This window comes from Ostrinia furnacalis, unplaced genomic scaffold, assembly GCF_004193835.3.
Source record: "Ostrinia furnacalis isolate ACB-3 unplaced genomic scaffold, ASM419383v2 OfSCF6732, whole genome shotgun sequence".
NCBI lineage: Eukaryota > Metazoa > Arthropoda > Insecta > Lepidoptera > Crambidae > Ostrinia > Ostrinia furnacalis.
In genome coordinates this window covers 44042-66551 of record NW_021136971.1, presented here as the reverse complement: position 1 = coordinate 66551, position 22510 = coordinate 44042, and the positions used below count along the sequence as shown (strand labels likewise).

Below are 22510 nucleotides of genomic sequence, written 5' to 3'. Positions count from 1 at the left end.
ACTGTTTTTATTTTATCAGGATATACCGCTTAGTTTAAAAGTTATTACGTTTTCTTTACAATAAGTAATTGGAAGAAAAAAAATTATATAAAAAATTTTTAAAAAATCTCAAATTTTTTTTTACCTCTTTTTTGTCGATAAAAATAGGTCTAGTTTCATCAATTTTCATTGTACACTTTAACGTGACTCACACTGTATTATATCGATTATAATTAAACATTATAGGACAGGAGAATTAAATTTTAAATCGGAAATAAGTCCTACAAAAGATTTTATCGCTTTAATGGCTTCATTGGTTGCCCATTAAGACTCTCCTAGGTTTTCGACTTCGACGGAGTTGTGCTTAAGTGGTGGGGGCCCCCCGAAAGGGGCGCTTTTTATGTTTTCCGGTTATATCGCGTAAAGGACTTAATCCTGCATTTAAACCTGCATTAAATAAGACCAAATTCATACGTTTTGGACAAACCGTTCTCGTGCAAATGTTCGGCAAAGTAGGAAAAATCGTAACTCGTAAGCCTTGATAGGGTTACACTGGTTGAGGCGCTCCTTTTCAAGACTTGGAAGCCTGCGGGTAGCGCCATTGGACGTGGAGAGGGTTATACACATACATATTTTCTACTTTGCCGAACATTTGCACGAGAACGGTTTGTTCAAAACATATATATTTGGTCTTATTTAATGCAGGATTAAATGCCCTTCAACCGTCAGGAAGACCACTTTTCGATAGGGTAAGTCCTTTACGCGGTATAACCGGAAAACCGAAAAAGCGCCCCTTTCGGGGGCCCCCACCACTTAAGCACAACTCCGTCGAAGTCGAAAACCTAGGAGAGTCTTTATGGGCAACTAATGAATCCATTAAAGCACTAAAATCTTTAGTAGGAATTGTTTCAGATTAAATTCATTTTTGTGTTTAATTCTACTGGCCTATTAGAGAACATTCACGTTGAAAAGTTCGTAAAATACCTACCTACTTATTTTTATGATTTAACGTGATGAAATCGAGTTTTAGATTTTCAAGTGAAAGTAAAGCATAGCCTAATGCAAGATATTATTTACACTCCTATCTAAATTAATCTTTTTTTATTTCGGTCAGACAGGCTTTGGAGCGCGGGGCCCCCAAATTCGCGGGGCCCGTAGCATTTGCTACTCTTGCTACGTGGCTAATCCGGCACTGAACATTCCGGGTGCATACGTAATAGACCAAACTAAGGAATGATTCACGCTTACCTACGTTTCTAGACGATTCTATTGAAGAAATCGAATAAGCTTGAAATATTATGTTATTAGTTATTTATATATGCCTAACTTTTTTCATTTGGATGTGTAAGAATAAATAACTGTAAATATTATAGATTCAGGAAACTCATTGTATGAAATATATTTTTTATGTAAAGATGATATCATTGTGTTGACATTAAGTAATATTAAGGGTATCCTTCCGTTTGGCCAAATTACTTTTCGCCAAATTTCACTTCGCAAACAACTTATCGCCAAAGTTTCTTTTCCCAAATGAACTTTTAGCAACTGTACTTTTCGCAACTAATTCATTTGGACAAATTATCATTTGGCCAAATTTTACTTGGCAAATGTTTGTATAGCAAATGTTTTATTTTGCCAAATATTATATCCCAAATAATTTGTTTGGTCAAATCAACACTTTACATACTTACCCACAAATCAAACCATAAGGCAGAGGCAGATGATCGTGGTTTTCACAAGAATGTTATGTAAAACAAAGAGATTGCAGAAAATAGTATGGTTGCAGAAAGTAGGTATTGCAGAAAATAGTAGGTTAGGTTAGGTTAGAACAGTGACCCTTAACGCGCGAAGGCGAGCGAAGCGTGCCGCGGCAGCGGCCGCCGAGCGCTAGAATCACCTCTATTGTTAATGAATCATTTGGAAATTTCGATAAAAAGAATAAAATATAAAAAAATAATATAGAACAAATTTTATATTAACTACCCACTAAACAAAATAATAACCACTTGTTAATTTGTACTCCATTCTATGCACCAATCAAATTATTTTTTAAATAGTGTATCGTGAAATATTTTTACCAAATGAAACATTTGCCAAAACATACTTTGCCAAACAATAATTTGCTAAACAATAATATGCCAAAAACGGCATTTGCGAATTAAAAGTTTGCTATAAGTTGTTTTGCCAAATGAGAATTTGCCAAATGAAAATTTGCGAAACGTTGTTTGCGATGTGATAATTTGGGAAACTTTTTTTGGCCAAACATTAGTAATCCAATATTAAGGCTTTATAAAGGTAGCAGGAAGGCGCTGAATGCAGGTCGCTTCCAACTGTGCAGTAGACGTCCTATGACTTAAATGTTCGCTGAAATGAATGGTGATGCACAAGGATTTTTATAAAACAAAGCTATTCTGGTTTTTATTACAGATTAATTTTCAATTAAAATAGTGATTGAAATTGTTTTTTTAAGAAGGGCTAGTGATCTAGTCCTTTACGGACGGTGGCACATCAAGCCTTATATTTCTTTAAGTTCTAAATATGTGCTTTTTGCCACATAATGTTTAAACTTGTCAATCGTAACTAAACTTTGTCCTATAGAACATACTTTAGTAAAACCTCTCAAAAATTTTAAATTGCTAAAAAGAGCCAACCATGGGAATTAACTACGAGAGACTTTAGAAGCACTCTTTAAATTGGAATTTGAATGCATACACAATGTCACATATTATACCTAGGTATATTATACGAATTCCTATAATTGGAATAGAATCACAACATGTGGTTAGGAACTGGAATGCAACAAATGCTTTGTGTGATCTAAATTAAAAATGCTTTCAAAGAAGAAAATATTTTTTATCCTCTGGCTCTCAAGATTATGCTCAGCTTCTAGGACTGACGCACAGTTCCTAGGTCTGTGCGCAGTTCCAAGAACTGTGCGCTGCTCGGGACTATCCCCACCTCTCGTTCCCACCACTGCAACTCCTGTGTAGCCAGGATCTATAGCTTGACCGCCATAAAACCCAACCAATGAAGGTCAAGTTTGCCCCGGGGGAAAGTTAAACTGTCATTGGATCCGCAACGAATTGATTCAGAAGAAGAATAGGTGACAAACAAAGGTTTAAGAAAAGATATGGACCACGGACAATAAATATCAATAAAGGGGGCCTATCTTATGAGCAATTAGCTACCTATGCGCTGCTTCTAGGACTGCACAGTCTATAGGATTAGGTTTTCACTCTAACTAAGACTTTGCACAGCTCTTGGCATAGCGTTATTTCGACAGGCCCACGACGTCGTGATTAGTAAAAAAAATCACTTACACTTTCAGGGTCAAAATCTGCAGGGTTGAAGTTAGGGTGCGGTTCTAAAGATTCACATTGTCCATTTTGCGTGATCTGTCCCACGCCACTTTGTATAAGTCCCAAAATGCTTATCACTAACACTATCATTTTCAACATTATGAGATCATAATATCCCGCCAACCGCACACATGAGCCTAACTAATGAAATGATGAATTATCGCTTAATTCATGATTTATATGTGAGATCTTATCGATCATTATCATCATTTTTATTATTCGCTAATATATATTTTTTTTGTAATTTGTTATACGATCATACGCCAGTTGTTTATAGCATTTTCAATCTATAACGCGTGTTTCTGCTATAGATCATCATCATCAGGGTACGTGACCAAGATAGGAGCCCTCCTATCTCCTCCCTCAATTTGGACGGTTTCTAGGATGGACATCCTCTAGGATGTTCACAGAGAATCTACAGTCATGTTGCTGTTTTGTTTATGAGCGCGACCTAACCAAGTCAGTATGCTAAAAGGGGTGGAGGTGTGTTCTAAGTTATTATGATTAAAGTTTTGCCTTTTGACTCAAATAAATACTTTCTATCATAATCCCCTTGAACCAATTTAGGCATCGCTTGTTGTATCATATTGGTTGTAATTGTAGATCATGACAAACCAAAAGTTGATGTGATTACTTCAAGAGGTGATGAAAGGTCTGAAAGTGGCTGCTGCTGCTACTAAATACGAGGAATTACAAAATACTTCACGATAACAAACAGAACTCAAGAATGCTTTTTAATATTCCTTTTAAATGAGTAATCTCTGATAAATGTTAATACGGCAGTGATTTACCTCTTATAAATTTTTTATCATCTGTTCAAATTATTATGCCCATAATAATATGGTGGTAGCTATTTGGCGTTTACGAGGGTCATGGAGGGTTAGTTCTTAGCGTTTCTCTTCTGACTAAAGCCACAGAATAATAATAAGTACTCTAAAGCCCGTTTTTCACAGTCAAAGATTAATAAAATTAGGGATGTCTAGCGGAGGGTCTTCGTGTATATAAAATAGGATTGCTTTTCCATCGAAAAAGAGTTCATTAGTATTGATTTAATTTTGATGAGCTAATTTGTAATTTTCGCTCGACTCTTTGTTGGTGAAAACAGATGTAGGTACCTATGCATTTTTGTATTGCGAGTGTAAACGGAATCATATGGGTCTGCTCCGCTCGCGGTGGAATACGCGCTTTAAACCTAAGAGTAGTAAGTATACTTATTTTTATTCAAAATTCTACTTCAAATGTCACCCAGGTAGACGAAATTACGTATTTTGTTTTTCTGTGACCTTTTATAACGATGTGGTCACTTGAATAGTCCCAACGAAGAGTGAACTTTTATCGGACAGATTCTGTGCAGGTTGATTAAAAATTATATATTATATTATATACAGTTTTGACTCACTATTTTAGGTTATATTCTTATTATTGTTTTAGTTACAAAATTAATCGCCTTGTTGTAGTTATGTAGACTAAAGTTTGCATTACTATTAATACATTATTAGCAGTTTGATGATAGAGTTAGGAAAATTAGCGCGTGTATGCGATATCACTATAATGAAGTTAGTTCAGTCATTCTTGAAAATGATCACTAGGAGTTAGGATTTTAAGAAAACGGTACCTACAACGTTTCTTCGTGTTAGGATTTTTTAAACCCTTAGCATTACCTCTAGGAACAAGTAACATACTGGACCGCAAAGAAAAAGGTTCGGTTGGAAAATCTTCAATATCTTCCAAATAACCTGCTTAATGCAACACAGACTACATTAATCCGAGCTTTTTATTTTTAATAATCAAATGTAAAATAAACCAAAATGTACAGTCGCGGAATGAAAAGGTTCGTCACCTTAGTGTCGGTTTTCGCTTGCACTAGGTACTGTAAGAGTCAAACCTGCCAACATAACAGTGCTGCTAACATTTAAATATATATGACGTTTGCTAACGAATAAGGTTTTGCTTGTTTATTTTTCTATCCCATCAGTGTACACACACAATTTACATGTACAGTTACAATGCAATGCAATAATGACATTAGTTTTTTTATTTAATAGAAATAATAATGGCAGGTTGAACCAACAAGAAGGTTTTAGTTTATCAATCATAATAATCTTCTTGACAAGATAAATCGTCAAACAACTTTGATCTGAATAATTTTGAACTTTACTGTCGAACAGTTAAACATTATTTTCTCTAACTCGAGATTATTCTGTAACACAGTTTCAAAAGGTAATATTATGTGCTCGCGATTCGTTGAAGGAATCAATTTGAAAACTGACGAACCTTTTCATTCCGCGACTGTACTATTTTTCAGTAAGTTTTGTTTCATAATGTAATGTTAATGTAACCTTGTTGGTGTTCAAATAAATAAATAAATAAATAATGCTAAGTCAGGTACTTTTGAAGATATCGAAGATTTTAGAAAGAAGAAAGAAAGAAACATTAATTATTGCCAAGGACATCACAAATGACAAAAGATGTAAATAAAAAAAAAACAAATAAGACAGAAGTGACATAAAACATACAATGGAAGAGAAAGTAAACTGTGCAGTGCCACCCTGTCGCACAGCGATGCCCATCGCAATGGGACCCCACTCAGCATTATGCCGTGGCCCCCGGTGAGGAAGGGCACGACGCTGGTTTTCAGTGTGCCCCTTTTTTTGCTTTTTCTAACCGATCCTTTTTCTTTGCGGCAGTGTAGTTGACTTTGTCGCGTTCAAATCTACACCTAGGAGTGTGTTTCCAGCTTATTCTAGGTAACTAGGTACTTTTGAAGATAAAGATTTTTTTATCGATCCTTTTTCTTTGCGGTCCAGTGTTCGTCGTAGTTTAGTTCTGCGTAGCTTCGTCGCGTTCAAACCTAAGTACACCTAGGAGTAACTATGTATAGCTCTCTTGTTATTATTTCGAGAACGCTCGGACCCCCGGCCTGCGTCTGCGCATTACTCAATTGCTTCGCCAAATCATCGAATCACCGGCTTCCGTTAAACTTTCCACAATCTGTTGCTATACCATTTGCGACAATTTAGCCTCAGCCCTCTTTATGTAGTTGATAATGTTTTTTTTTATTTTATATCTTTACTAGCTGTGCCTGTGTCTACGTACGCGTGAACATTGTTTGAATAAACCCGTTTTGGCAACATTTTTCTTTACTAATCCGCCCCTATTGGCTGTAGGGTGATGGTATAAAGTCTTCCTCGATAAATAGGCTATCTAACACTGAAAGATTTTTCATATCGGACCAGTAGTTCCTGAGATTAGGGCTTGAATGCAAACAGCGTAAACAAACAAACTCTTAAAACACCGCTAATTATAATGATAAAAACATCTATCCCAAACCTTGAGGTCCCGGGTTCGAATAAAATAATCTATTCAGTTTGGTTGGCGGGGTTAGTCTTCCTACTGCCTGCTTCATAGGTAGCTAGCTATCATACCGAAGTCGGCCGTCAAAGCAATGTTAACTGCTTTGTTCTGTTCAAGCAGATTGAGCTAAGATAGCAAGCTGAGGATTGCGGGTGATGCTTACTCCCGATTCGATCGATTTCCATAAGGTTGAGATGCAAGCCAAGAATTTCCTTGTGGTTAGAAAATCCGGACGTTAGCTATACTATTAAGGGTGGATTCGACCAAACAAGAGTAAATATTAATCTCAGAATAAATCGTCAGTTTTGACATATTTCCCATACTGAAACTGTCAATGTGCCAGTTATATTGAGTTATTCTCGGATGAAAGTTTGGTTGAATCTAAATAATAGTGAGATTTATCATACCATATCTCTTTTATTTCATATTATTAGGTTTACTACAAAAATAATAGTTTTCATTCATTGAACAGGACTTTCGTACTAATACCAAACTAATACCAATTGTCAATTAGTGACACCTTTGTAAAAATTCACGCTCTACTTATTGGACATGGATGACCAGCGACAATGGAACTGCTGGAGGCCGTAATTATGGTTGAATGGGACAAATTGAGTGTAAACATTAAATTGATTGTGTGCAGAAGGATTTGCTATGGCGAAGGGTTGCCCATCCACACCATTGTAAATTATAATGATTAAAACTACCACCACTCATTTATAACATTGATGAAATTTTTGTTTCTGGAAAAAACTGGGTTTTTTATGGCGGTGAAACTGTAATCCTGGCTACACAGGAGTTGCAGTGGTGGGAACGAGAGGTGGGAATAGTCCCTTTTTTCTGGAAAACACCTTGAGTGTAAAGAAGGAGTTGGTTAAAAATTCAGTCAATTTTAAAAGCAAATAACTACTTAAGTACTACCTCATGTACTCAGATTCAACGACGCGAAATATTTATGTATTAAAAACTTCTACAGGTTATCCATAACTTAGTGGTCAAAGTAGTCCTCCAGCAAGCGAGAGGTCGTAGGTTGTCGTCCTATCTGAAGCAGTTAAGTTTAGTTATTTCAAAATTAAAATTATTTTTTCAGTTATTTTGGTTGAATGATTTATGATTTTTAGCATAAGTCGCTCTTTAAGTGAAAGGTCGTGGAATTCTCAACTGAGAGGATGTTTTTTTTTCAGATTTTAAAAATTATCAAGATACCTAGTCACAATTTCGTACGAGGACATTAATCTCGGACCCTGTGGGGCACACCATAGCATAGTGGCATAGATAAACTCTTCAACAGCTTATACCTTAATCCTCAAGAAATACAAACAGATAAATAAATAGATAACAGATAGGTAGAAACAAGATAAAATTGAATGAATCACTAGGAATTTAGATGATATTGCATAATGTGAGCAGATAACATTTTAATTTGGTTTATTAGTTTACATAGGTATTTGTCTAAAACCCTATTAAAAAAATCTCATCATACAACTTGCACTGAATTCAATTTTCCTAATGCATGATCGGTATCTCATAATTTTCACATGGTTTTTGACAAGGATAGAGTCAAGTATCTTTTCCAAAATTTTTCATGAACAATTTCACAGAATTTCAAAATATTTTTAACTAAATCATGTCTAGCTTTTCCAAACAATTTTCCGACGTTTTCTCTTCACAAGAACTTTCCTCGGATTTCCACGAATATTCGAAAATTATACCTAATTAATTCGAAGGCGAATAAGTCCAGCCGTTTGCGAGATTTGCGCTTAGCAACACATTTTTTAAATACAAATAAAAATAATTCACAGACCTACCTCATGGCTTCAATACCTTGAACTTGTTACATAATGCTTAAGGCGTAAGAGTTAGCCAAAATCTAATCCACAACTAAATGTTACCATCTGAAACCAATTTGTTGAGAGCATTGTAGGGTCTAGAACTCTCTGCAATTACTTCAATGGAATAATTCTTCGAAAATTGGCTGGTGGTCGTGACCTCTACCCCCGGGGTTATATATAGAGATCGCAGCATCAAGAGAGTCAGTTCTCGATAGGTTATCGTTGGGCGCGCATCTGGCATTTACTTACGAATTTAAATTTAAAAATGTTCGCTTTTTTCGCGTCAGCTCTGCTAGCGGTCGCTTCGGCCAGCGTGATCCACCAGGGGGGGTGTCCAGAAGTGAAGCCGATTGAGAACTTTAACGTGACAGCGGTGAGTTGGTTTATGAACTTATTTATAGCTAGCTTTTGCCCGCGTCTTCACCCGCGTGAAATTCAGTTTGTCACAGATCGTCATAAATTATGCTTTTGCGTGAAAAAGTAACAAACATGTTAACATCCAGACAGCCACACAAACTTTCGCATTTATAATATTAGTAGGATAGTAGGAAGTAGGACTATGTGCCTTTTAAATACTTTGAAAAAGAGGCTGACAATAATAGTGACTGAGTTTCTTGCACTGCTTCTTCTCAGCACGCATAACTCTGGTCCATTTATTGTCCCGAAGCAGTGGTAGGGTTAATACTGGGACGTGTAAAAGTGCTTTTAGAAAGCCAACTTGTAAAAAAAATAGTTTTATGAGTTTTAACTAGCTTTTGCTTTTGTTATTAAAAAGGCGCAAGGGTTGATTGTTTTTAAATAATCAACTTGAAAAAATCGAACTTTTAAAGGCGAGAATAAATTTTTTTCAACTTGTTTATTTAAAAATTTAGTTTAAAAAGCGATTAATCGCTAAGAAATTTTAATAACGATTGATTATTTTTACCCGACTGTGCCAGAAGGCGGGTTATTTGGTATTGAATTTAGGCTCTAAAACTATCGGACCGATTTGAAAATTTCTTTCACCATTGGAATCCCACATTATTTCTGATGAACATAGGCGGTACGAAGTTCGCCGGGTCAGCTGGTCACAAATAAATTAATTTTAATCCGGACTGATATATCAGGGAATAATATTATTATGTACGGTTTGCTAAGGAGTTTCCTTGCGTGATCGAATCAGAAATGAGGAGATCCGGAGGAGAACCAAAGTGATCGACATAACTCGCAGAATTGCTAAAATCAAGTGGGAGTAGGCGGGGCACATAGCTCGTAGAGACCATGGCCGTTGGGGCAGAAAATTTCTTGAGTGGCGACCACGGGCTGGAAGACGTAGCGTGGGCAGGCCTCCTACTAGGTGGACCGACGATCTGGTAAAGGTCGCGGGAAGAACCTGGATGCGGGCAGCGCAAGACCGTCCATTATAGAAAGCCTTGGGGGAGGCCTTTGTCTAACAGTGGACGTCATTTGGCTGAAACGAACGAACGATGCACGGTTCAATATTTTTTATCAACAAAACTATGACTAACTCTTTTTATCTTTTTGTGCAAATTGAAGTCAATTGAATGCACCATGCAGGACTTGTCATCGCAGATTTATCAATTGAAGTCTGACCTTCACGCTGGGTGGCTGTAATCGATTAATCATCAAATTACATCGATTATCCAGTTCACTGGTTGATTTAGTTCCTTTATTACTCCGAATCATCGGTATCTTTATTGTCGTTTACGTGCCTATACATTTCTCGATGGTAATGTAGAGTTTTTATTGGGACACATACATAGGAAATAAGCGACCGCCTGCGACTTCGTACGTGTGGATCCCGTTTTACCCCCTTAGGGATTGAATCTTGCAAAATCCCCTCTTAGTGAGCACCTACGTTCTAAAAGGAACCCCCCATGCAAAATTTGAGACTCCTAGCACTTGTAGTTTTAGTCCAGTCATTATAGTAAGTTCACCTCGGAATTCGAGATACCCAGCTGTAAGTCTGTAAATACGTGTATATTGACACCCTAAAAGTTGTCTCAAAACCTACATATGGTAGGGTGTAAGCAACTATTAAATTTCAAGGTCAACGGTCACAAAAATCGGTTTTTTGCGCTTTTTTTAGAAATATCTCATTTCCTATGGGTTTTTTGCTATTTGTATTTATTATCAATATTGTAGAATACTAAATTCTCTACAAATTTTGTTTAAAAACTTTTTTTATACGGTGAACCGTTTTCGAGATAGAGGGCGGAGAGCGCGCGGTCACTGCATCACTTCAGGTCTACTTAAGCGGTTTAGATTTTTCATACAAAAGGATTTTCCCGCTAATTCCTGTGGGAATTTCGGGAATTCCTTGTTGTAACTAAGCTTTGAGTTTACTAAGGTACCTACATGCCAAATTTCAAGCGTCTAACTTCCGTTAAGCGTTTAGATTTTTCATACAAAAGGATTTTCCCGCTAATTCCTGTTCCCGTGGGAATTCCTAAGTATACTATAACCTGCCCAGGTGTATGAAGAATAATTGTACCAAGTTTCGTTAAAATCCGTCGAGTAGTTTTTGTTTCTATAAGGAACATACAGACGGACAGAATTCTATACATGAAATATATTTTCAAAATAACTATCAGGGGGTGATTAGTGATCGATACTGATGCCAAAAATGCAATCAGTAAAATTTTTGTCTGTCTGTCTGTCCGTCTGTATGTTCCTTATAGAAACAAAAACTACTCGACGGATTTTAACGAAACTTGGTACAATTATTCTTCATACACCTGGGCAGGTTATAGTATACTTAGGAATTCCCACGGGAACAGGAATTAGCGGGAAAATCCTTTTGTATGAAAAATCTAAACGCTTAACGGAAGTTAGACGCTTGAAATTTGGCATGTAGGTACCTTAGTAAACTTAAAGCTTATTTACAACAAGTAATTACCGAAATTCCCACGGGAATTAGCGGGAAAATCCTTTTGTATGAAAAACCTAAACCGCTTAAGTTGACCTGAAGTGATGCAGTGACCGCGCGCTCTCCGCCCTCTATCTCGAAAACGGTTCACCGTATAAAAAAATTTTTTAAACAAAATTTGTAGAGAATTTAGTATTCTACAATATTGATAATAAATACAAATAGCAAAAAACCTATAGGAAATGAGATATTTCCAAAAAAAGCGCAAAAAACCGATTTTTGTGACCTTTGACCTTAAAATTTAATAGTTGCTTACACCCTACCATATGTAGGTTTTGAGACAACTTTTAGGGTGTCAATATACAAGTATTTACAGACTTACAGCTGGATATCTCGAATTCCGAGATTCTTACCTAATTTAAGCTTAAATGACTGGACTATTTCTGAGATTTCGTGATGAGTGAGTCAGTAATCTTTCGCTTTTTTAAATATAGAAGATAGAGTAGCAACATTAAAGCGTCGTACTTATTAGTATTGAAAAGACTTCACAACAAAAATAATGAAATGTTTGTTCAGAAACACAAAACATCATAATAAAAAAAGGAAAAACAAAAATGGAAATTAGCTCGATTTAGATTCTTACGCCCGTATTCACAAACATTACTATGCGGTCTCATTGTGCACGCACAGGGTGACATACGAACCTATCACAGAGCTCTATTCAACGCTGTGAGTTCGATTTGCTGCTTCACTAAAGCAAGCATCGTTTGTGAATAATTCTTTTCTTTCCAAACTGTCAGTGGGAATTAGGTACAGGTTTTGCCATACAAAACAATAGGCTAGATGACAAAATTTCAATTATTTGTCCGTCAGACAGATAATTAGAAAATATTAGACTCATATTTTTTATATTGAGTTGAAATGGCGCGATACGTCACGCTTGAGTAGAATTTTTACTCAAATGTGCGAAATCGAATAATTACAATACTGTAATTATTCGATTATGGAAAAAGTAAAAAATATGGGTCTAATATTTTCTAATTATCTGTCTGACGGACTAAATAGAATTTCGATTTCATTACCCAGTCATCATCCCTATTGATAAATAGACCAATAACGTTATCCAGCTAACTCAAATATTATAGCAACAGATAGGCTCTACCCTGCTTCCTGCTGCACCCTCAACTTAGCTATGCGGTTCTGGCACCATAGAAAAGGACCACACCCACTTTTCTTGTGACATCGTAAGAGGCGACTAAGCAAGAAATATGCAAACATCAGGTCTTTCCAACCCGTACTGGATATACGGGTGTGGGGAGTGTAGGTATAATCCTCCATTTGCCTTTACTAAATTGGAGTCATGATCCTGCAGTGACTAAATGACCTGGTAATGAAGGGTACCCCTTAACTGGTTCTGACTGAGTTGAATGGGACCACACCCACTTGTCCCGAGGATGTCTTAAAGGGCGACTAAGGGATCAATATGGCAACATCAGAGCTCCCTTCTGGCCAGCATGAGAAATGTAGACCAAATCCTCCATTTGACCCTACTAAATTGGAGTCATGATCCTGCAGTGACTACATGACCTGATGATAATGAACCTCTTAGTTGTGTGGTTCTGACTGAGTTGAATTTGATCATCTCCACTCTTCCCGAGGATGTGTTAAAGGGCGACTAAGGGATAAATATGGCAACATCAGACCTTTCCTTCTGGCCAGCATGAGAAATGTAGACCAAATCCTTTACTTACCCCTAATAATTGGAGAGTCTGGTTCCTATAGTGACTTCTTCGTCGTCGCTACACTCTTGCCAGAGTGGTTGTGGTCGTCACACCAGGTCCGGTTGCAAGCCTCACAATCCGTCGCCATTCCTCCCGCACTGCAGCCTTTCTTGTGCACTCGTGGAGTGGACCACCTAGTGCGGTTTTCACCTGGTCAGTCCAGCCCATGGGCGAACTGCCGCGCGCTCTTGTGCCCTCAACCTTCCCCTGCACGACAAGTCGTTCAATAGTGACTATGTGATCTGATGATGATGAGAGTACCCCATAGTCCACCCATAGCGTGATTTGTCAATGAGACAACATAATGCTGTTATCAGTTAGACGTTAAAAGTGACACACGATGATAACTTGATAAGATTTGGGATCGATCCTATGATTACAAACGGTTTATCATCCTAAAAATATCTTACATACCTTATCGATAAGTTTTATGTACTAAAAAATCCTTGTAGGTACTTCTGATGTCATTCTACCCTCCTTTTTAACTTTTTTGTTTTAAATTTTTATTTGATAATTTGGAGATAATTAGACCTAATACTAATAGGTATGTCCATTCAAAACTTAATAAATCAACGAATCCAAGAAAAATTGCCAACATTATTACACATTGTTAAAAAGTCAACAAAACAATAAAAACATTTATGTAGGTTTCAAGAATTCTTATTTTTACCTTAAACGCTCGCATTACAAACATAATATGAGTAATATTTGTACGTAGGAGGTGTGTACATGGAATCACATAGCAACAACATAAAAAACAAGTTTAACTTCTTCATATTCATACTAATTGAAGCTACATAACTCATACAAGAGATTCAGAAGGTTCATCACAGCATGAAGTTAGTATAATATTTTTTGCTGATCATTATATTTATTTTATTAACCGCTAGATTTTCATGGCCACTTGGGAAAATAAAATAGAATCAGTAGTTTCAGGGTTTTAGTGAGGTATAAACCAATAACTGAAGTGTTCGTACAACTTCTCAAGTAAATAACTTAAGTAGTACTAAAAACTCAATTCGATTTCTTAATTAATTATATCGTTAATTCAATCGTTTCAAGGATTTTCATAACGACCGGTCCTGCGTTGCCCGCATCCAGGCTCTTCCCGCGACCTTCACTAGGTCGTCGGTCCACTTAGTGGGGGGCCCAGCCGCTACGCTTCATCAACCCGAAGGGACGCCTCTGCTATTACGTCTATTGTGCCCACATTCTATTGTAGAGCGTTACGTAAATTGTCCAACGTTATTGTGTTGATTTAACGCTGGGCGTTGTGTGTAAATATTTTAGCAGGTTTTTGTAGGAGTCAAAAAACTTGACAATAGGTAGAGTTGAGGAAAACCCACGTTAAAATAAGTAGTAGGTACCTTTATCATGATTATAAGTTAAAAGGTTAAACCGGCTAATTTACTCCTACTGGTGATGAAAGAGCTGGTGCATTTCTTGGCCCACGCAATAGTTTGGTCATAAGTACATTGTGGAAATGCAGCCAAGATTTTGGGTACTATTTTTTTTCATTGGGAAATGCTTTGCGCATACCAACTGGCCGATGGAGATGGCCAGTGTGTTATGTGGGACTCATTTTGGACATCCTGTTCAAACCGTTTCGACATCGACATTTTTTTTTATTAAATTGTAGTTTTTATAGATCTAACTATCTATATTATAATTATAAATGCGACAGTAACTCTGTCTGTCTGTCCGTTTCTGTCTGTCTGTCACGCTTTCACGCCTAATCCACTGAAGCGATTTTGATGAAATTTGGCATAGAGATAGTCTGAGTCCCGGGAAAGGACATAGGATAGTTTTTATCCCGGTTTTTGAAACAGGGACGCGCGCGTTAAATCGTTTAGCTATTCAGTTAATAGACTTATTTAGTTTAATTTATTTACAGTACCAAGGCACATGGTACGAGATCTCCAAATTCGAGACTCCAGCGGAGAAAGGCGGCAAATGCGGCAAAGCGGAATACACGGTTGACGGAGAGACCGTCAAGGTCAAGAACTCTCACGTCATCAACGGAGTCCTGGCCGTCATTGAGGGAACTGCCAAGTTCGCTGATGACGCCAAAGGCAGCGCCAAGTTACTCGTCTCCTTGAACTTTGGAGGTAAGATAGATAAAATATCATCTTGTACACGTACAAAAGTTTACTCTAAAGACTCTGATATGAACTTATCTGTAAGATAAACCACGACTTTAGTTTTAAATAAACAACTTGAAAAAAATTTACTGCCAAACCTCATCCAGTGTCTAAGTAGCTCAGTTGGAAGAGCTTCGCCCGGCAAGCAAAAGGTCGTGGGTTCGACTCCCGCCTTAGGCAGTTCGATTGTTTCAAGTTGTTTATTTAAAATTTAGTTAGATTTACCTATATATCATTGCTGCACCCAATTGATCATTAACTGAGTAATAAACGTTATAAAAGGTATCATTAACAACTAATCTCTTAAAATCATTTCCTAAAACTCGACGTCTATCAAGCGGTAATCAGTTAAATATGTTTCGGTTATTTCCCGTTAAATACGTTTTAAGTACCTATTATGTATTCACTTTGTGTAATCAGTACCAGTAGAAACTCTCAATCATAAGAGAAAATAAAATCGAATGGCAGGCATTGACTCTAGTGATTTGAATAATCTTACTCCAATAGCAAAATGAAGTTGAGAATAATGACTTTACTGTTTATTTTCATTATAATTATCAAAATTAGATAACCCAGCAAAATCCCCACTGCTGCAACTCCCATGAAGTCAAGATCTACAGCTTTACTGTCAACATTAAACCAGTGAAGTTTCGTCGGTTGTCATGCAATCGAAAGGGACACACGTATCCTCAGCAATTATTGTGTATGATAATTGTGCCGCTATCGAGGGCAGTTCGTTAACTTTTTCGACAGTTGATTGCAGCGGCGATCTATATTCCGGTTCATATTGAAGACCGATAGGACCGCTATCTAACACAAAACTACTTTGCAAGCAGGCACCTCTTCTTTTATTTACCTTAGTCGAGAAATTATCAATTATAGATGTGTGTTTCATATGGTCAACCTCTTGCTTGAGCATTTCGAATTTTTCCGTTGTAACTACCTTTTCCTCCAGGGCACACAGTTGATTTTTTAAGCATAAAATATCCCTCAGGAGTCGTGTCACATCAACGTGATCAAAGGTGACCGGTGGGAGCTTATGAAGTTTTTCATCAGGGCAATCATGTCATCAAGATCCTTTGACTTTCTCTTCTTCCCATCTTTTCGGCGTAGCGGCATCTTTTTTACAGATGGTATCGATTCGAAGAGAAGTGTCTTTGCTTCAGCGATATCTTCCACTGTAAAAGAGGAAGTGCACAGTTGATGGATGCTTTCCTCATCCATAAAATCCAGGACATTACGCAAGAATGCCAACACCTCATTTATTACAGTTTACACACTTCACAGTATTGGATTTTGTGGTATTGGTAGACATTTTTTCTCTCTCGCGAACGAATGAGTCACCGCGTCAACGACAAGCGGTGCGTGCGCGCGTCCGTATGCAGTCACACAAGACTCGTAGAGATAACTGCCTTGTCCTGCATAAAAAAATGCAACTAATTTACCAGAAAAATTTAGAGGAGTTTGAAGCTAAAGATTTTTTTATCAAGTCTGTTTTCTTTTTTACAGAGAAGTCCCAGGAGCGGCCCCTGAATGTCGTCGCCACAGACTACACCAACTACGCCATTGCCTACACGTGCAGGAGTGATGAGAAGAAGAGCTCCCACCAAGGTATTGTACATCTTTAAATCTAGTTTAAAACACAGCGTTAGCTTTGCGACATTTATTTTGTACCTCCAGGTCTACCAGTTAGGACCGTCGAGCCGACCTAGATCTCGATTTTCATGCCTGACCGCATGAAGATGCTCTTTTTTCCTTACTCTTGCAAGAATCTTGGGATTTTATCGAATCAAATTTTACCCCTTCTAGTGCGAAAAGAGTGAGAGTAACCACTTGAAGGAAGGGGTTTGATTTCCGAAAAAAAAATCCGGAAAATCTTTCTTTTTCGGACGAAAGAAATTCCGTGCTTCAAAGGGTACGTTAAGCCTTCGGTCCGATTGAGTCATGAGAAATAGTTAAAAACGATGATTATGAAATAATTTTGATAATCTTGTATTTCAGGTATTTATGTAATATCAAATGAATAACGCATTATAATTTAACTGACAGGTTATGGAGCTGTTAATTTAACATTCAGTTTTAAAGCCATGAGTGAAGGAGTGAGTTAGTCGCGGTTCAGTAGTTTAGTAGCGTTCAATTAAATTGAATATAGGTAGGACAGGATAAAATCACTAAATCATTGATATTGTTGTTTATCAAAGTCCTTTTAGCCTAATTTTCGCAAAATAATCCGATTGTAATCTTTTATTGCAATGGAATATGAATCGAACGCCAATAAAGATTAAATTGTATTTCCCAAAACATGCGATACCGCATGCGCGTTTGATAAATCATAATTGCATAGGCATGTGTAAGTAGTTTGATATTTTTTTATTAAAATTGGACCTTATTTTGTAACCATTTTGATAAGTTTATTTCCATTGACTGCAAGTTCATCAAGAACTTTAATGAACTGACTTGAGTTACTTTCACTTCAAACTTTAAATAGGTTACGTATTTACGGTTTTTTTAATTTCATAAAAATAACTCTACCTAAATCAGCCTTTATATACTACAAATATATTTGATGTTATTTTTGAATGAATACCCGTCTTATTTTTTTTTAATAATTTAAACAGCTATAGGTTGTCGTTAATTTTATTTACTTTGCGATGCAGGTGTCTACCCACCTTTGATCCACTTTTCGACAGGTAGGTAATGACGTGTGACGTAGCACAGATAAAAATATTAGTCACGTTGTTTTACATGCGGCTTGATCAAGTCTAGATTACAGATATTTTGACTTTAAAATGTCTTTATTTTTCTTTAAATATTTATGGGTAGAGCATTTTTTAAAACAAAATAAGGAAGCCTTTGTTCTGTATCTTACCTGATGGATAGTGATAATCAGACCAAAAGTTATTGCGAGCTTTGTCCGGAAACTGGCTACATAACCTCCAACTTCCTAAACACAACAATGCTTTTAAAATTATTGTTACCTACGACGACAGACTTAGGGAACATTACGGTAGATAGACAGGCGGACTTAGAATCAGCTCTACCTATAGCGAGGTTTATGCCCGTTTTCACCATCAATCCTTAATTTTGAAGTGACCCCTATGGTGACAAATAACAGGAATTTTGTTACCATAGGGGTCACATAAAAATTAGGGATTGATGATGAAAACGGGCATTAGACTAGCAATAAGTATATTAAGTAGACTAGCAGAAATTGACTTCACCAAGCTGTCACCACTATGTAAATCTTGCAGTTGGCTTGTCACAGCTATTTACAGTGGTAAACAGCTTGCGGAAGTCAACTTCTGCAAGTTTTATTGCTAGTCTTAAAATCAAATTTTCTTGTGGCCAATATACCTAGCTATTGTTTTTAAATGTTTGGTTTTATAAATACGGATGTATGTCGTCCGATACTTCTTTGTAATACTTAGATAAGGCGTGATAAGGCCATTGTCCTATCGCATGGTCGCTTCAAATACTTACGGGCTTTAATGATAAGGATTTGAGATGTTGGAATTCGATTATCGATCTTATTAGCTACTACTCATTCTTTTAAGTAGAATTATATAAAATTTGCGCCTGAATTCCAGGTGATATCGGTGTTTTCTCATCGGGCATTGGCAACATTTTGAGTTTTTGGCACCAAATTGCTGTTGTACTGAAAATGTAATCCTTTTATACCTTCTATAGTAGAAAGACGGAGAAAGCATCGTGAGACCACTTATAGGTGTAGAAAGAGGGAAAAACTATATTTTATAAAACTAAAGAAAGAAAGATCTTAACATTTAATACGATGAACATCACTTAGTTAAGGACAAAGAAATTATACGGAAAAAAGTTAGAAATAGCACCATAGTATTACAAGGAAATAAAAAGTGAACTGAGCATAGCCTAGCCACCCTGTCGCAAAAGCGCATCGCTATGGAACCCCACTCAGCATTATGCTGTGGCCCATGGTGAAGAAGCTTAGGCCACGACGTTTTTCTAATAAAAACAACAACGCAGTACCTACTAACCATGTTTACCGTTTTTATCATTACATAACTATGACTAGTATTTTTCTAGTACTATTCGAATTTGGTAAGATTGTATCTAATGTAAACCTTAAACGTGTAAACCTTCAAAATATCAAACCAATACTGTGAAACTAGGATTAAGATAGATTATTATGGCTTATCAAACTGTCTTGCTATAAGTATCCGGAAATATTGTAGCGTTATACTATACTTAGATTTTTACAAGGTTATCTATTCCATCGTCAATATCCCTATAAAGATAATGTTTTTCTGTGATAGACAAGATTTCACGCGGGTGGAAGTAAAATCAAATCAAAAATATTTTATTCAATTGTGACCACATTTACATGTTTCCTTGTCCTTATGTTTTGGGTCCTACAAGCGCTAGACAATATAATTATGGCAAGTACTGAGAAGAAATGCCAGAACATAATCAGTCACCACTAGTTGCCAGTAAATCTAACGGTTAAACTACAACCACACCAATGCGTGCAGTGTGCCTACCATGAGTTTACGTTACGTGTGCTCGCTAGCGAGTACGTCAAAAATCTTTATGAAGATTTTGTTTCTTGAAAGTAGCCGCTAGGGGAGCTGCACAATATGTCATACAATTAATGTCATTTTTTTACGCAGTCGCTAGCGAGCACACTTAACGTAAACTCATGGTAAGGACACAGATCGCGCCAGCGATGGCGATCTGCACCCGTTGCTGTGGTTGAAGCATAAGATTGTCGCTTTCCGCACACTTTTGTTTTAATCAGGCACTGTGTTAATACCCTCACATCACATTTACTTTATTAGGTGCTAAAAAAAGCTTAGCAACAATCTAACAGCACTTCGATGCGTATGGGCCTAATCTTATCAGATATCAGCAGGATTATTATTACGTACTCGTACGTGTCTAAATAAAAGTGAATTTCATTAGTATCATACAATTGCACTAAAATATATCGGCCATTCGAGACATGACTGATAGCTTGTTGCTTGCAAATGATCAAACGATAATTATATGTAACCTTCATTATCAGCACAAGTTGCCATTATTTGATGCAAATTCAGAATATTGGTATACCCAAGTTGAAAAATAATTTTCACGTACCTGCTGACGGTGTGGCATTATAAAGCGATTCAACAATAATTTATGCCTATGTTTTGTGCTGATGATGTACCAGTCATCATTACATTTTAAAAAAAATATTTAAACGTCGCCTTAAATCGTTAAAATCGTTCTGAACATAACAGAGTTGCCAATGGATTTTCTAATCTTTTTCATACTCGTACTATCATGTGGGTTGTAGTTCATTAATCAATCTGTTATCAGACTTTATTGATCCACCACTTCCGACTGACATGGCTCAATCGCACCAAACGCAACTTAACATAGCTTTGATGCACGGAATCATTAATTGTTGACACAATTTAATGTATTTACCACTAGGAACAATAATAAAATTACTCGTACAAAATGATTTTTCGATTTGTGCATCGCACTTGGGCATCGAACACAGATCCTCTAAATCTATACCAAATCTACCTGTCAACAAACTCTCCCTGAACCAAACTTGACCTTCACTGGCTGAGTTTTTGCTGGCGGTCAAGCTGTATACTACACAGGAGTTGCGAAGTTTAACCTTAATTTAGAACTCCTCCTATGTTCTTCTGATTAATTTCGTTGCGCGTCCAATGACAGTTTAACTTTTCTCCGGGACAAACTTGACCTTCACTGGTTGAGTTTTTGTTGGCGGTCAAATTGTATTCTACACAGATTGCTTAGTTGAACCTTAATTTCGAACTCCTCCTATGTTCTTCTGATTAATTTCGTTGCGCGTCCAATGACAGTTTAACTTTACCCCGGGACAAACTAGACCTTCACTGGTTGGGTTTTTATATGCGTCAAGCTGTAATTCCTGGCTACACAGGAGTTGCAGCGTTTAGAATGAGAGTTGGGATAAGTCCTCATTATAGCAGCCAAAAGACCAAACATTAACTCTTTTGTTTCTCCTCAGAATTCGTGTGGGTGCTCTCCCGAACCAAGGCCCTGGAAGGAGATGCCAAGACCGCCGTAGATGCCTTCTTCGCAAGCAACAAAGACATTGACGCTTCCAAACTGGTGCAGACCGACTTCTCCGAGGAAGCCTGCAAGCACGAGGGAACCAGTACCATCACCGAACCGAACAGCCCAGTCAAGAAGCAATAATGACTTATGGGAATCCAGACGACGGCACATCAAGCCACGCTTGGCATCTTATTTCGTAGCAATAAGTTATATTTTACAACAAAAAATTATAGTCTGATGTGCTGTCGCCTGTTCTAAGGCACGGCGAGTGAATTTTGATAATTTGTGGCTTAGAAATAGATATTTGTAGGTTATACCCGAAAAATGGTAGGGTCGCTTAAAAGCTTGCTGTGATAAGTTTTTCAGGTCAATTCCATCGTGAGGACTTTTTTGTATTATTATTTATCTGGAAATACTTTTCTTTGAGAATTAATATAACTACAATAAGATATTTAGTCGTAGTTTGTATGAGCAATGCACGAGCAATATTTACTATCCATTTTTTCGACGTATGTATAAATGTCTATTTTTATCGAACATTTTTAATTCGGAATACTTAGTTTGTAAGTCTCCAATAAATTATTTAAGTCATCATTATGTTTTATTTTTAATTATTTTAATCCTCAATACTTACTAATGTTTTAGTTTAATTGAATTGATAAAATTAATCCGCTTTTGTTATCTTCTAAGGTTTGTTTCTCGAAAATTGATAATGTTCAATGGGAACAAAATCAAAAAAAGGAAATACGTAGTATTAAACATTTTATCGATTTGATAAATCGATTTAGGTTTGCACACTATGCCCGAAGGGCCATTTTTGTCAACACATTTTTCTTCTTTTCTTTTTTTATCTACTCGTGTAGGCTGTCGTACCCAATCTGAAGGATCATGATAGGTGAGAAAGATAACAAATTACAACTGTCTACAGTATTTTTGCGCATGGGTTATGCATAGCTTATTTTTATTGCTTTATAACCTAGAAACAAGAATAACAACAAAAAATTGTTCTGAATTTGCTTGCATGTGTAAAAAATTGAAAAATTCATATCAATGAAAGTATGAAACATGAACATAGAGATGATTTAATTTGATGCAAAATTTTTTTTTCTTTCTATCTTTCATTCTT

The 22510-nt window shown here is 36.8% G+C and overlaps 2 protein-coding genes across 2 annotated transcripts in view; one reads left to right on the top strand and one right to left on the bottom strand.

Annotated features, from left to right (window-relative positions):
- Chbp (chlorophyllide A binding protein) overlaps positions 1 to 3485 on the bottom strand; it is a 35567-nt gene extending 32082 nt beyond the window's left edge. The window contains exon 1 of the mRNA XM_028318312.1: positions 3300 to 3485. Within this exon, the coding sequence (XP_028174113.1) occupies positions 3300 to 3437 (138 nt within the window). The 5' untranslated portion in view covers positions 3438 to 3485. The remainder of the gene's footprint in view (positions 1 to 3299) is intronic.
- Positions 3486 to 8711: 5226 nt separating this feature from the next.
- Positions 8712 to 21978, top strand: LOC114362780 (bilin-binding protein). The gene is made up of 4 exons (XM_028318309.1): positions 8712 to 8897; positions 15069 to 15282; positions 16825 to 16926; positions 21335 to 21978. The coding sequence occupies exons 1-4, from the start codon at positions 8790 to 8792 to the stop codon at positions 21523 to 21525; spliced, it is 615 nt and encodes a 204-aa protein (XP_028174110.1). The 5' UTR covers positions 8712 to 8789; the 3' UTR covers positions 21526 to 21978.
- The last annotated feature ends 532 nt before the right edge of the window (positions 21979 to 22510 follow it).